Below are 14,650 nucleotides of genomic sequence, written 5' to 3' on the forward strand. Positions count from 1 at the left end.
AAAAGTATTTTACAAAATCAACCATAGTAAAAACAAAGTGACATTTGTATACACACGGAAAATTAAGATATCGAAGGCCATGATTGACTGTGGGGACCCCTCTTCACCTCCACCTCCCTCCCTGATCCCAGGGAAGACCAAGAGAAGGCAGGAAAAGGCTGCTTTAAATAGGTCCTGGACTCCAGTGAGCCAGTTTGGTGTAGTGGTTAAGTGCGCGGACTCTAATCTGGGAGAACCAAGTTTGAGTCCTCACTCCTCCACTTGCACCTGCTGATGTGATCTTGGGTCAGTTGCAAGCTCTGGCACAGCTGTCCTTGAAAAAGAGCCATTTGTGTCAGAGTTATCTCAGCCTCACCCACCTCACAGGGTGTCTGTTGTGGGGAGGGGAAGGGAAAGGAGTTTGTAAGCCGCTCTGAGACTCCAAGTGAAGGGCGGCGTATAAATCCAATCTCTTTTCTTCTTCTTCTTTCTTTATGATTCCATCGCCCCCTTATTTTTTTATTCAACACCCCCCCAATTGCACCTAAGGCTCCTACCGCCCACCTGGATCATTCCAGTGCCCCCCAGGGGGCAGTATTACTCACTTTGGGAACCAGTGATATAGATGAACATCTTTTGTCAAATCTTTAATAATGAAAAAGTGGGAGGATTCTGCTCAGGCAGTGAAGAGACGGGATTCTTGAATGTACTAGGAGATGTTATGAGCTAACAGATTCTGAAGGTTTATTAATAGCATTAACTGGCTTCACAAAGAAAATATCTAAAATGAATTCTTGAAATGGATTATGCAGAGTCAGTTTCTGTTCTTTCCATTTATTAGCATCTTCCACACCACACACATTGCTGATATGCTTGAATGCATTGGTAAGACATTGGTGTGTGTGTGGAATGGCCTTAATGTTACTGTGTGTACTTTTTTCCCCTGTGGTGTTTTGCTGAGAATCACATGTACTCCAATGACTTGAAAAGAAAAGAACCTCAAAACCACTATTGCCTAAGGATATCAGAAAAGAAAGAAAGGAGAAGATGTAAGAAGCTACAGTTGAACATCATCCTGTGCAATCGTTTGGAAGTAAAAAATGGGGAGTTTGAACAGGATTGGCCCATTTTATTTTTATTTTTTGGGAAATAGGACTACATAGTTCAGAACTCCAGAATCTATAGAAGGAATCTGGATGAAAAAGGATTTTGAAGCCCCTTTAATTTATCAGGGCAAGGGATTTTGAGAGTAATCCTAATGAGGCCTACTCAGAAGGGGCAAGGGATTTTGAGAGTAATCCTAATTAGGCCTACTCAGTCAATTCAATGAGGCTTACATCCAGTAAACTCTGTCAGGGTTGCACTGCTAATCTCTCATCTCTTTGATAAAAATAGATTTTGCCAATGGACTTTATTTTAAGTATGAGGTTTTAATAGAATGGTACAAAGGATCTAGAGTAAGCCAGATCCGACTCAGTGTGACTTACTTCTAACTTCGCGATATTGTGACGTAATTCGCACCTAGCCTTTCTTCCTTCTTTTTTCTTCTCGACAAAGTGAATTTGCACTTGAAAGATTCAGGGCATAATACATTCTCTGCCTTAACTCCCCCCACATCTGCTCTAAAAGGAGGATTCTCAGTTTGCTTTCTATATGCATGTGAGAAAGTGAGCGATGACTTACGGAAGTTCATATTGAAATGAATGCTGCTGTCTTTAAGGTGCCACTGGACTTCTGTCGTATTTTACTTACAAGCAAACATTCTTAGAATCAATGCACATAAGCCAAACACTGAAACGTGTCAAAAGCGATGCAACCGATTTCATGTTAGTATTCATCTCCTGCCAGTGGTCCCAGTAAGCAGCAGAGAAGGCCACTTGTCAGATCTTTAAAATAATGTGTTTGCTACTAATGATGACATCCTCAGAGGCCACACTTGACAACTAGAATCTCTTCCCTCTAAGTTAATGTAGTCTGTAATTATCAAAATCATTGTGATTTGTTTCCATGACAGCTTATTTGGGAAGTCAGTCAATGTCAGAGTCAGAATAGGACTATAACCACGCTGGTACTGAGAGTTGTAAATAGAGTATTTGTGATATCAGTCGGAATTTATGGAAAGCATTTTGAACTCTGCTGAAACTCTTCAAAAAGGCTGGTGAATTTTATTTTAGTGAACGCAACAGCAGACTCAGCTGCCCTCCAAGACATGTGGATTAAGTCAAGTTGGGGCTACGAATGTGCACAGGAGACTGTGCACAGAGATGATCATTGCTGCAGAATGTTGTTGGGCATAGTACTGATGCTCCTTCTGTCTCCCACAGCATGCCAAGGAGCTATTCCTCATTCTCCCTTAAAGGATCCCTTCCCTGTTCCACATGAGTGGTACCAGCCGGGAGATCTTCTGATAGGTGGGATTTCATCACAGATCTTTTACCATTTTCAGGAGCTGCACTTTGATGAACATCCTACTGAGAAGTTGTTGGATGAGCCATAGTAAGAGATTTTCTTCCTGCCTCTTTTGACTATGGTCAGATTCTAACATTTCTCCCTGCCAATGACAGGTTGCTCAAAGAAAGAAGGTGTAGGCTTGATCCATCCCAGAACCCTCCTTATCAATCGCATCCTGAATCTTATGAGTGTTTTCTGTTTGCAGTACACACGGGATGTCCGATCTGATCAAGGGAATTCATGCAATTTTGTAGGGCATTTGTAGCAGTATTGCATCATACAAGCTTATATAGGCAAAAATGGGGTCGTACATGTTACACCTCTGCCACAATCACTTCCTGAACACCGTTCTCCCTGCCCCATCATGCTAGAGTGCCGATTTCACCCCCTTTGCAATATTCTGGCTGCTAATGAATTACAAGCCAAGAGGGTGACTGTTCTTTTGATTCATGATATAGTAGGGAAAACATGGCTCTCCTGTCAGAACACATCTCCACAACTGCAATGTACGAAATAGCAGGGTGTGCACCACATGCTGCAATAATTTGTGAGCCGCCCTGAGCCCGCGTTGCGGGGAGGGCGGGCTATGAATTGAAATTATAAATAAATAAAAATAAATAAATAATGTCACTGTGTGTGCATTTATATGACTGTTCACTGGAGACAAGAGACATTCTTGACCCATTAGGACATGTAGTGTTGGAACCTGCCATGTTTTCCACTTGCTTTTGCCCAATTTCTTTTCTAACTGCAGTCCCTTTCCCATGTAATCTTTGTCCTCATGAGTTCAGTGACTCCCCTGCATACTCATTTGTGTGGTCATGTGTGTGTGTGTTATGTGTCAAGTGCCATTGAGTCCCTTCCAACTTAAGGAAACCCTATGACCTCCCAAACATACTGTCTCAGGTCTTGCAAAGTGAAGGCTGTGGCTTCCTTGATTGAGCCAATCCATCTTATGTTGGTTCTTCCTCTTTTCCGGCTGCCTTCAACTTTTCCTACCTTTATTATTTTTTTCCAGTGACTCTTGACCTCATAATGGAAGTACGATAGCCTCAGTTTAGTCATTTCAGTCTTCGGAGAGGTCAGGCTTGATTTGGTCTAGAACCAATTTATTTATCTGTCTGACATTCCATGGTATCCATAAATCTCTCCTCCAATACCATATTTCAAAGGAATCTACATTTTTCCTATCACATTTCCTCACTGTCCAACTTTCACACCCATAGATAGGAACAGGGAATGCTATAGCATGAATTAACTTGATCTTGAGAGCCAGCTGTGGTGTAGTGATTAAGAGCGGTGGACTCTAATCTGTAGAAACGGGTTTCATTCCCCACTCCTCCACATGCAGCCAGCTGGGTGACCTTGGGTCAGTCACAAGTTAACTCAGAGCTGTACTCTCAAAAGCAGTTCTCTCAGCCACACCTTCCGCACAGGGTGTGGGGAGAGGAAGGTAAGGAGATTGTAAGCCACTCTGAGACTCCAAGTGAAGGGCTGGTATAAATCCAACTCTCCTCCTCCTCCTCCTCATTCTTCTTCATTGCTAGCAGCACAACCTTACATGTAAGAATCTTTTCTAGCTCCTTCACAGTTACCCTCCCCAGTCTCAATCCCCTTCTGATTTCTGCTGTAATCTATGAAAGACAGGATGATTTTCTTCTGACATTCTCTTGTATGCTTCAGTAGTGGAAGTGAATTTGCAATATGATCTCTAGTGCCTCTTCCTTTTCTGAATCCAGCTTGAATATCTAGCATGCATGGTCTCTTTTGATATTTTGCCTAGAGGAAAAACTATTAGGATCCATATCATCACTTCTAAAGACCTTGAAAGTTGAGGCCTGAATACTGACATAACTAGAATCTGTTATTGCATATTGTTTTTAAAAATCCAAGGGGAAATAGAGGCCTTATTGTTGGAATGGCCATAATATAGCATAATGATAAAGCTGGTGTTCTGATACAATAATTATGATATGAGTGCTGAAGAAAAAGAACAAGCAACAGCAGGCACCATCAATGCAAGAATTTAAATATGCTGAAGTAATTAAAATCAGCATGAGAGTGCTCTGGTATTATTTTTAAAAATCCCATATTAAAGGACATGTAACTTTTGTTTACAGTATGGTGACAAAATTCTACCAGCAGATCCTGGCCTTGGCATTTGCTACCCATGAGATCAATGGAAATCCCAAGATCTTGCCTAATGTCACTCTCGGCTTCCACATCTGTGATAGCTACCATGATATAAGGATGACCTATCGCACTATTCTGAATCTGCTCCATAAAGGTCATAGATATTTTTCAAATTATGAATGTGGCACTCATAAAAACCTAGCAGCCGTCATTGGGGGATATAGCTCTGACATCTCCTTTGGCATGTCAGACATTTTAAGTCTTCACAAGATTCCACAGGTAAGATCAGTGCACTAAACAATATGTGATTTTGTATTGTCTTTCCTTTTTGAGAGTTATGCAGTAAAGAAAGAGGCAGAAGTCTGAATGACTGCGACAAACAAAGGAGATAGGAAGGGAAACATAAAAAGTTAAAGTGAAGTACATTTAGCAGATCTATCTCCTATAGTCGTTTTCTAGAATTAGGACTATACAACCACAATTTGAGACAATTTAGCCAATTAAATAAAATCCAATTTTTTTTAAAAAAAACAATCAAATTCTGTTTGATTTCAACTTTTGCCAAACCTACAATATCCCTTTTCATATTCTTTCCTCTTAATAGATTAAGGTGGGTCACCATGTTGGTCTGAAGCAGCAGAACCAAGTTTGAGTCCAGTGGCACCTTTAAGACCAACACAATTTTATTCAAGGGATAAGCTTCCCTGTGCAAGCACTCTTCCTCAGATACATTCTGAGGAAGTGTGCTTGCACACGAAAGTTTATACTTTGAATAAAACTTTGTTGGTTTGCAAGGTGCCACTGGACTCAAACTTTCCTCTTAATACATCTTTAAAATCTTTCCTATTACAAAGGGAAGGTGGAAGGTCCACCATTCCAGAAATGGAACTCTTATATCACATGAAAACAAAGCCCAAGCAAAACAATAAATGATGGAATCCTAGTAGGTGTGTTGATGAGATGGGCAAAGTAAGATAAAGGGAGGGACAACTACCTTAAATAGCAAGCCACCCAATCTCAAGAATGTCAGCTCTGCATAGGAACTCCAACTCAGCAGTTTAAGAATAATGTGTATATTTCATTTTCTGTTTTAGCTCACATATGGATCATTTGCTCCAGAGAACAAGGAGACAAAACAATCACTTTCTTTTTACCGCATGGTCCCAAACGAAACCCATATGTACACGGGGATTATCCGGTTACTTAACCATTTCAAATGGACATGGGTCGGGCTCTTTGCTGCAAATGACAACAGTGGAGAACATTTTGTGCAAGCCATGGAGAATTTGCTTTCCCAGCATGGAATCTGTTTGGATCGCATACAGACAATCCCAAGCAAAGACCATTGGGATGACATGGATCCCATAATTTATTTATTTTTAAATATATGTTTATCTTTGACAGGTAGCAAAGCCAATACTTTTATCTTCTATGGAGACACAATGGTCCTAACAATATTTCTTACCGTTTTGTTTATAGGCAATCCCAGTAACAGGGAAAATGCATCACTAAGAAAAGTGTGGATTACGACAGTCCAGATGGATTTTGCTCTAACAGGCCTTCACAGAGCCTGGGATTTCCAGTTCTTCCATGGGACCATTTCTTTCACAATTCACTCAAATGAGCCTCATCACTTCCAGAACTTTCTTCAAGAGATCAAACCTTATCAGAGACAAGGAAATGATTTTCTCAAGGTATTCTGGGAGCAAGCTTTTGACTGCTACTATCCAAATGCCCAGGAACCAATGGACATCAGTCAAACCTGTACTGGGGAGGAGAGACTGGAGAGCCTTCCTGGGCCTCTTTTTGAAATGAGCATGACAGGTCAAAGCTACAGCATCTACAATGCAGCCTATGCCATAGCGCATGCTATTCATTCCATGTACTCATCCAGATCCAATCACGGGGGAATGATCAATGTTCAAATAGCAGAACTTCAAGCTCTCCAACCTTGGCAGGTAATGTCTACACTGGGAAATGTCTCTGTTGCCACAAATGTTAGTTTATCATACGATAAGTCCCATTTTTATAACATGAATCAATAATGAAATAATGGACAGATGGGTGAATCTTTGTGCATTCCCATTTATCGTGGTAGTTGGAGCCTGAAAAGCATAATGTGTAAATTTCCGCAAAGTGGCTGTACTCTCTGTCTGTTTCTATCTGAAAGTAAAGTCTATCAGCCGGGAATGATTTTGGTAAACCTCAACATTAAGGTGACATTTTTCTCCCTTTCCCCCCATTCCACTAGATCCATTTCTTTCTACAAAGTGTTACATTCAACAATTCAGCTGGAGAAAGATTGTCCTTTAATGATCAAAGGGAAACGGGAGGTGGATTTGATTTAATGAACCTGGTCACCTTCCCAAACAAATCTTTCTACAAGATGAAGATTGGAAGGGTAGATCCTAAAGGTTCCAAAGCACAGGAATTCATCATTCATGAGGATATGATTGTGTGGCAGATGAGTTTTAACCAGGTAGGGATAGGATTTCAGGGAGGGATAGGAAACTCTTTGTTCTCTCTACCTGTATATTTTCTTGTGTGATGAGGCTCAGTAACCAGTTCAGGCCACCTTTTGCCTTCCAAAACTATAGAAGTCATATGAAGATATATTTGTAGCTGCCTTATACAGAATTTGACCCATGGTCCTACAAGATCAGTATTGTCCACTCAGATATCAAGATATGGATAGTGGATATCCAAGGTCTAAGGTCTTTCACATCACCTCCTGCCTGATCATTTTACTTGGAGAAGCTGGGGATTTAACCAGGGACCTTTTGCATACCGAGCAGATGCTCTTCCACTGAGCCACTGCTGCACCCCAAAGTCCTGGCCATATGGCTCCTCCATTCACTCACTCTATGCACTAACAGGACATGTCCTCTGCCTCCATGTGATCAGCATCTCATCAGTGCTGTGCCTATGTATGGAATGAGAGTGGAGATATTATCCCATTCCCCAGATGCTCTTCCACTGAGCCACAGCTGCACCCCAAAGTCTTGGCCATATGGCTCCTCCATTCATTCACTATGCACTAACAGGACACGTCCTCTGCCTCCATGTGATCACCATCTCATCAGTGCTCTGCCCACGTATGAAAGGAGAGTGGAGATATTCTCCCATTCTCAATCCCAGGAACATTCACAAAGCATTGTCCCCAAGTCACGGGGAGGGAGCATGTGTGCACAGTTTCTCACGTGTAGACACAGTTTTGACCAGCTGCCAATTGTACAGAAGGCAGTCCATGCTTGCGCCTTCTCCCTCTCCACCAGTTGACCAAATGCATGTACGGGTTGCATGTTTCAGGCTAGTGAAATATCAAAAGTGCTTGATAGCCCTCTCCCTTACAACTCTCAAAAACCATTGCCTATTTTCCATATATGTGAAGCGGTGTGAAACGTATTCCATGCCTTCATTACAATTAGGCAGCCATGTAAAAACTCTTCTCTAGGAAGAGACATTGGGAACAGTAGCCAATGAGTGTCTAGTCCCAAATTTTTGTGAGCAAAAAGCACACACATTTGAACAATTAAAATATAGCAAAATCGGGAAGAGACTGAGTAATGTAAGCAGGGCTTATTTTCTGGGGGAATGCGCGGGAACGGAGTTCTGGAACCTCTTTGACAAAATTATTTTTAAAATGTTTAAAAGTTCATGAGCTTCAGTATACAGATTGAAAACTTCATTTCCCTCTTGAGAGTTCTGGCACCTCCCCCCCACCCAAAGCCCTGGTTGTAAATGTGATATTTTTACTCATTCATCTACAGTCACCTATTTAGCAGTGAAATGATATCTAATTTCTCCTGTCTTAAACCACTTCCACTGTTTTATACAGGGGACACCCCATTCTGTGTGTAATGATTACTGCTATCCTGGCAGTCAGAAGAAAAGGAAAGAAGGGGAGAAGTTTTGCTGCTATGATTGTGCTCCATGCCCAGAAGGGAAGATCTCAAGCCAAAGGGGTAGGTGATGCAATGTGTCTTGTTTCTATGGAGGCTGTGAAGAAGGCAGGTTGATGGGAACAATGACAATGTCTCTCTCTACATCTCCCACTTCTCAGACTCCTACAGTATGTTGGACTGTCAGGAACCTTGACAAAACTTAGTTCCCAAAAGGTCTAAGGATCTTCTATCAGGAAGTGTAGATGCTACATTTCTGATGAATCTTGATAAATGGGATTGTGCCAAAGCAGCATTCAAAGCACCTATTATAAAAGAGGGGGAGGATGTAGATCAGAACAGGAGAAGGGGGGAATACTGAGAACCAGACAAATTCTCTATTACCTTAGGTAAGCAAATGAAGCAATTCACCTGGTGTACAAAACTAGACATCTCAGCACAATTTGAACATCTCTGGGGAGAGAATTCCAGAGTCCTACTGCCACCATGGAAAATGACTTCTCTCCAGTGATACTTCCACTTGATTTGTGAAGGTGCACTCAAAGCGGATCGTCTGCAGAAGCTCTAAAATGATATCTGTGTCTGTTTCTAAATGCAGTGCTTAGCTTGGGTGGTGGTAGGAGGTAAGTATTAAACACCATGAGAATTCACGTTCTGAACTGGCAATTAAGAATTGAGCACAACACTAGACATTTGACAATTTCCAGGCTGCCCCAAGTAGTTGAAATATCCATAATTCAGTGAAAATAGTATGTATGCCAATTGGCCAAAGTCTTTGCTTTGCAGGGAGAAAAAAAAGTATTGGTGACATAGAGGAATGTACAGGAGGAGTTCAAGATATAAAACTAACTGTTCAAGTAGCTGGGTCCAAACAAAAAAAAACAGTAGTAGAAAGTTAATTTGAATAACGTTTCCTGCAGAAGTCACACATAAGGAAATTCTGATCCAAGTCTTGCTTTTGTGATGTCATTCTTTTTTCTTCCTTTCCAGACATGGATGACTGCATCCAATGCCCAAGAGACCAATATCCAAGCAAATATAAAGATCAATGTATTCCTAAGGCAATAAGCTTCCTTTCTTTTGAAGAACCTTTAGGGATCAGTTTGGCTTTGATTGCTGCTTCTTTTTCCCTCCTAACAGCTTTGGTATTGGCAACTTTCATTAAACACAAAGATACCCCAATAGTCAAAGCCAACAACAGGGATATCACCTATGTTCTCCTCCTCTCTCTCCTGTTGTGTTTTCTCTGTGCTTTGCTGTTCATAGGACAACCTAGGAAGGTCACCTGCTTTCTCCGCCAATCAGCTTTTGGCCTGATCTTCTCAGTGGCTGTGTCTTGTGTGCTGGCCAAAACCATTACTGTGGTGGTAGCTTTCATGGCCACCAGACCAGGAGCCAGCATAAGGAAGTGGGTGGGGAAAAGAACAACCAACTTCATTGTCTTCTCCTGCTCCCTTATCCAAGCTGTCTTCTGCACCATATGGCTAGCAACATCTCCCCCATTCCCAGATCTTCACACGCAACCACTAACTACAGAAATAATAGTAGAATGTAATGAAGGTTCTGTCATCATGTTCTACATTGTCCTGGGCTACATGGGACTTCTTTCACTCATCAGCTTGATTGTGGCTTCCTTCACCAGGAAGTTGCCAGACAGTTTTAATGAAGCCAAATTTATCACTTTCAGTATGCTGGTCTTTTGCAGTGTCTGGTTGTCTTTTGTTCCAACCTACCTGAGCACCAAAGGGAAATACATGGTAGCTGTGGAGATCTTCTCCATCTTGTCCTCCAGTGCTGGGTTACTGGGCTTTATCTTTTTCTCCAAGTTGTACATCATTGTACTAAAGCCTGAGCTGAACAGGAAAGAAGAAATAATAAGGAGAAAGAACTACAGGTGTTAAGATTCCTATTATTTCTTTTTTTAAAGAAGTGGAAAAGTAATAAAAGTTATTGGGCCTGTGTGTAGTGGTATTTCCTGATTTGAGTTAGTATTTCCCAGTTAGTATTTCCAGACTGATTATAATAATTTTAAAAAATTGCCCACAGATCTGCATCAAGCTTTACTGTGCTATAGTTTAGTAATGTAATAATCATATGTAGTTGTGAAAACCTGTAGTTCTCCCAGGGACCTGGTAGAGGAAGGGTTGTGAGATATGAAAGAGAAGTAGGCATGTGGTTGTGATCACTGTATTTAAATCTGAGCCAGTCTGGCAAGACAAGGAGATAATTTGAACAAATAGCAGCCAACTCAAGACTGAGGCATTTCAAAGGTCATAGTGGCAGTTTCTCCTCAGAAGTCATTGAAAGACCGAGGCCCCTAAGAGGATTGGTTGGGAATAGGCCCATAGCTACAGTGGGGCAATTTGGGGCTCTGCCCCTTTTCTTAATGGGACAGCCCCACAAGATTTTCCTTGAGAAGCAGACCAGCAGCATTTTATTCCAGGTATAAGCTTTTGTGTGCCTGCACACTTCTTCGGAGGGGGTGGGAGAGCCACAGAGAGAGAGAGAGAGAGAGAGAGAGAGAGAGAGAGAGAGAAAGAGAGAGAGATGTTTAAGACCAACAATGTTTTATTCAGGGTGAAAAAATGGCTGTAAACACTAGCTATCTGTGGAACATTTTTCAAAACTGATCAGTCAATTAGTTTTGCCAACTCTGTGTTGGGAAATTACAGGAGATTTGGGGGTGGAGCAGAGAGGGGAGGGATGTCAGTGGGTTATAATGTCATTGGGTCTACCCATCAAAGCAGCCATTTTCTCCAGGGGAACAACATCTTTAGTCTAGAGATCACTTGTAAATCTGGAGGTTTCCAGGCTCCCCCTGGAGGTTGGCCACCCCTATCAGTCCCTGTTATTCACACCTAGCCTTTGTACTTTCTCCTCTACAAAGTGAATCTACACTTGAAAGATTCATGACATAATTCATTCTTTGCCTTATCCCCCACCCCATCTGCTCTATAAGGAGGATTCTGAGTTTGCTTTCCGTATGTATGTGAAAAAGTGAGCTATGACTTATGAAAGCACATATTGAAATGAATGCTGCTGGTCTTTAAGGTGCCACTGGACTTCTGTTGTACTTTACTTACAAGTAAACATTCTTAGAATCCCTGCACATAAGTCAAACACTGAACCATGTCAAAAGTGATGCAACTGATTTCATGTTAGTATTCATCTCCTGCCAGTGGCCCCACTAAGAAGCAGAGAAGGCCAGTGGTCAAATCTCCTCTACAAAATGAATGAGCACCTGAAAAATTAATGGCACAATTCATTCTCTGCCTTATACCCCCCCCCCCCCGCATCTCCTCTAGAAGGAGAAAGAACTATGGCTGTTAAGGTTCCTATTAATTCTTTTTTAAAGAAGAGGAAATGTAATGAAAGTTATTGATCCTGTGTGTAGTGGTATTTCCTGATTTGAGTTACTTTACATTTTGTCCTTCTGCCCAATTAGAATTTCCAGACTGATGGATCTGATCCAACATAATAATAATACAAAATTGCCTACAGACCTGTGTCAAGCTTTTCTGTGCTATAGTTAAGTAATAGTTGTGGAAACCTGTTGTTCTCCCAGGCCCAGGGGCCTGGTAGAGGAAGGGTTGTGAGATATGAAAGAGAAGTAGGCATGTGGTGTGTGATCACTGTATTTAAACCCCAACGAGTTTGGTAAGACAGAGAGATAATTTGAACAAATAGCAGCCAATCTAGTCAAGACTGCGGCATTTCAAAGGTCATAGTGGCAGTTTCTCCTCTGAAGTCATTGAATGACCAAGGCCTCTAAGAGGGTTGGTTGGGAAGTGCTCCAGAAGTTCTCAAGGAAACCCAGGGTGGCCCAGACAAGGATCAGCCACTAAGGCAAACATGTTCAGCCAGTGAACGTACTGCTTTTGACATCCATGATGACTTGTGAGCTGAAAATCAGAACTGGGATTATTTGGAAGGGGTCTGAAACAAATCAGCCATATATCATAATGTCCCTGTGTAAATTAATGTTGCAGCCTCATTTGGAATATTGTGTACAGTTCTGGTTACCACACCTCAAAAAGAGATACTATAGCATTGGGAAAAGAGCAGAAAAGGGCAAATAAAATGATTAAGGGTATAGAACACTTTCCCTATGCAGAAATGTTTTAAGAGGCTAGGGCTTTTTATCTTGGAGAAATGACGACTGAGATGTGACATGATAGAGGTTTAAAATTATGCATGGGATAGAGATGGTAGATACAGAAGTGCTTTTTCTCCCTTTGTCACAATACAAGAACTTGTGGGCACTCAATAAAATTAATGAACAGTAGGCTTAGAACTGATAAAGGGAAGTACTTCTTCACCCAATGAGTAATTAACATTTGGAATTCACTGTCACAGTGAGTGGTGGCAGGTACAAACATAGATAGCTTCAAAAGGGGATTGGATAGACATATGGAGCAGAAGTCAATGGCTATTAGGTCTCAATGTCTGGGGCAGTGATGCTCTATTCTCTTGGTGCTTGGGGGGGCAACAGTGGGAGGGCTTCTGGAGATCTGGCCCCACTGGTGGACCTTCTGATGGCACCTGGTTTTTGGCCACTGTGACACAGAGTGTTGGACTGGGTGGGCCATTGGCCTGATCCAACATGGCTTCTCTTAGGGTATGATGAGAATAATTATAGGTTGAATGACCATACCCAACCCTGTTGGCAGGGACCCCCATGTAACATTCGGCTAATGGCCAAACAGATTCTTCAAATGATTCTTCAAATGATTATCACATTTCAAAATGCATCATTTGTGAAGAGCTGATTTCAGCTCCATGACTGTTCAAGCTTTGTAAATATTAGCCCCACAAATCAATGTTCCCTCTAAGCCATGGAGTCTTTTGAGCAAAAATTCTACTTTGTGAGCCACTAGCATTGAAGTTGTGAGCGAGCAATTTGGCTGCTCTGCAGTTAGTTTGCTCTGGAGACATCCTTCTTGAGATGAGACAAAAATGTGTGAGCCGGAGGATAAAAAACTGTGAGCTAGCTCACACTAACTCAGCTTAGAGAGAACACTGCCCACAATGGTGCTAATGTTATACTCCTCTATATACTTTTTTAAAAAAGACTAAGTGCAGTCCTCTGCAGAAGAGCCTTTGAGAAAGGAGAATGAAGCTACTTTTTTTACTATCCATTATTGCTAATGGCTTTCTCTTAAGTTTTTTAATGTTTTTATTGTAATGTTGTAACATTTTAATAATGTATAGAATTTGGGGGCATTATCTTACTTGTTTGTTATTTATCTGGAACATTAAAGCACAGTGATGGATCAATTTTTATGCTTTAGCAATAGATTCAACCATTACAAAACTGTTGAAAAAATGGCAGAGTTTTGTGTGTGTGTGTGCGCACGCGTGCATGCATGCACACGGTCACATACAAAGCTCACTCCAGTAAATATTAGCATATAAGAATATGCGCTGTCCCTTTACCTCCTGACTTCTCCTCCCATAAGAAAAAAATGAAAAGGAAAATTGACTAGGAAAGATTTACACAGTAGAATAATTTCCTAAACCAAGAAATTGGTCCCCTGGGAACCTATAAGGTGCAGATCAGTATACATACATTCCAGTTCTGTAGTGATTCAGAGAAACAATATTTGGGTGGAAGGATGCACGAGTGACTGTCTAGGATCATTTACATTGGACACGGCCACAATATTGAGGACACTGCATAATTTGCAAGGTAAGTTATTTGAGGAACCTTTGAATGGTGGACCTTGTCTGAGTCAATGCTCAGCTTCATCTACCATGGAGAACAGCTAGATTCTAGTCCAATAGCACCTTAGAAACCAACAAGATTTTCAGGGTATGAGACTTGATGAGCCAAAGCTCCTTTTGTCAGAGTTTTGACTCTCCCAAATATATAACCCTGAAAATTTTGTTCATCTCCAAAGAGGTACTGGATTTGAATCTATCTGTTCTACTGAAGACCAACATGGCTAGCCTCTGAAATGATTTACCATGGAGAAGGACGAAGGACTGACCCAGACCGACTCCAAATAAGACCGGTGCTTGCAACTGTGAAAGCACAGGCTTTTGCCCGCCCCCCACATATCCTTGAATGGAAGCAGGGGAGCGGCGGAGCTTATCGGGGCCCAGCGGGGAGCATGGGCCTATCAGGAGGGATTGGCTAGCCAGAATAGGTGACCAAAGCAAGGTAGTGGCCATTCCAGCCAATG

At 41.6% G+C, this 14,650-nt stretch overlaps 1 protein-coding gene across 1 annotated transcript; it reads left to right on the plus strand.

Moving 5' to 3' along the window:
• The first annotated feature begins 946 nt into the window (after nt 1–946).
• LOC107113434 (vomeronasal type-2 receptor 26-like) lies at nt 947–10,366 on the plus strand. Its single transcript, XM_015414762.1, has 7 exons — nt 947–1,028; nt 2,304–2,475; nt 4,551–4,842; nt 5,658–6,521; nt 6,815–7,042; nt 8,402–8,528; nt 9,456–10,366. Exons 1-7 carry the CDS (start codon nt 947–949, stop codon nt 10,364–10,366), a joined length of 2,676 nt encoding a protein of 891 aa, XP_015270248.1.
• Nucleotides 10,367–14,650: the final 4,284 nt, after the last annotated feature.

This window comes from Gekko japonicus, unplaced genomic scaffold (assembly GCF_001447785.1).
Source record: "Gekko japonicus isolate JY-2015 unplaced genomic scaffold, Gekko_japonicus_V1.1 scaffold1635, whole genome shotgun sequence".
NCBI lineage: Eukaryota > Metazoa > Chordata > Lepidosauria > Squamata > Gekkonidae > Gekko > Gekko japonicus.

Coding starts and splice junctions, on each gene's coding strand:
- LOC107113434 (XM_015414762.1), top strand. CDS start 947: ATGTACTCCAATGACTTGAAAAGAAAAGAACCTCAAAACCACTATTGC. Junction 4,843..5,657: donor GTCTTCACAAGATTCCACAG/GTAAGATCAGTG, acceptor TTTCTGTTTTAG/CTCACATATGGATCATTTGC. Junction 7,043..8,401: donor GGCAGATGAGTTTTAACCAG/GTAGGGATAGGA, acceptor TGTTTTATACAG/GGGACACCCCATTCTGTGTG.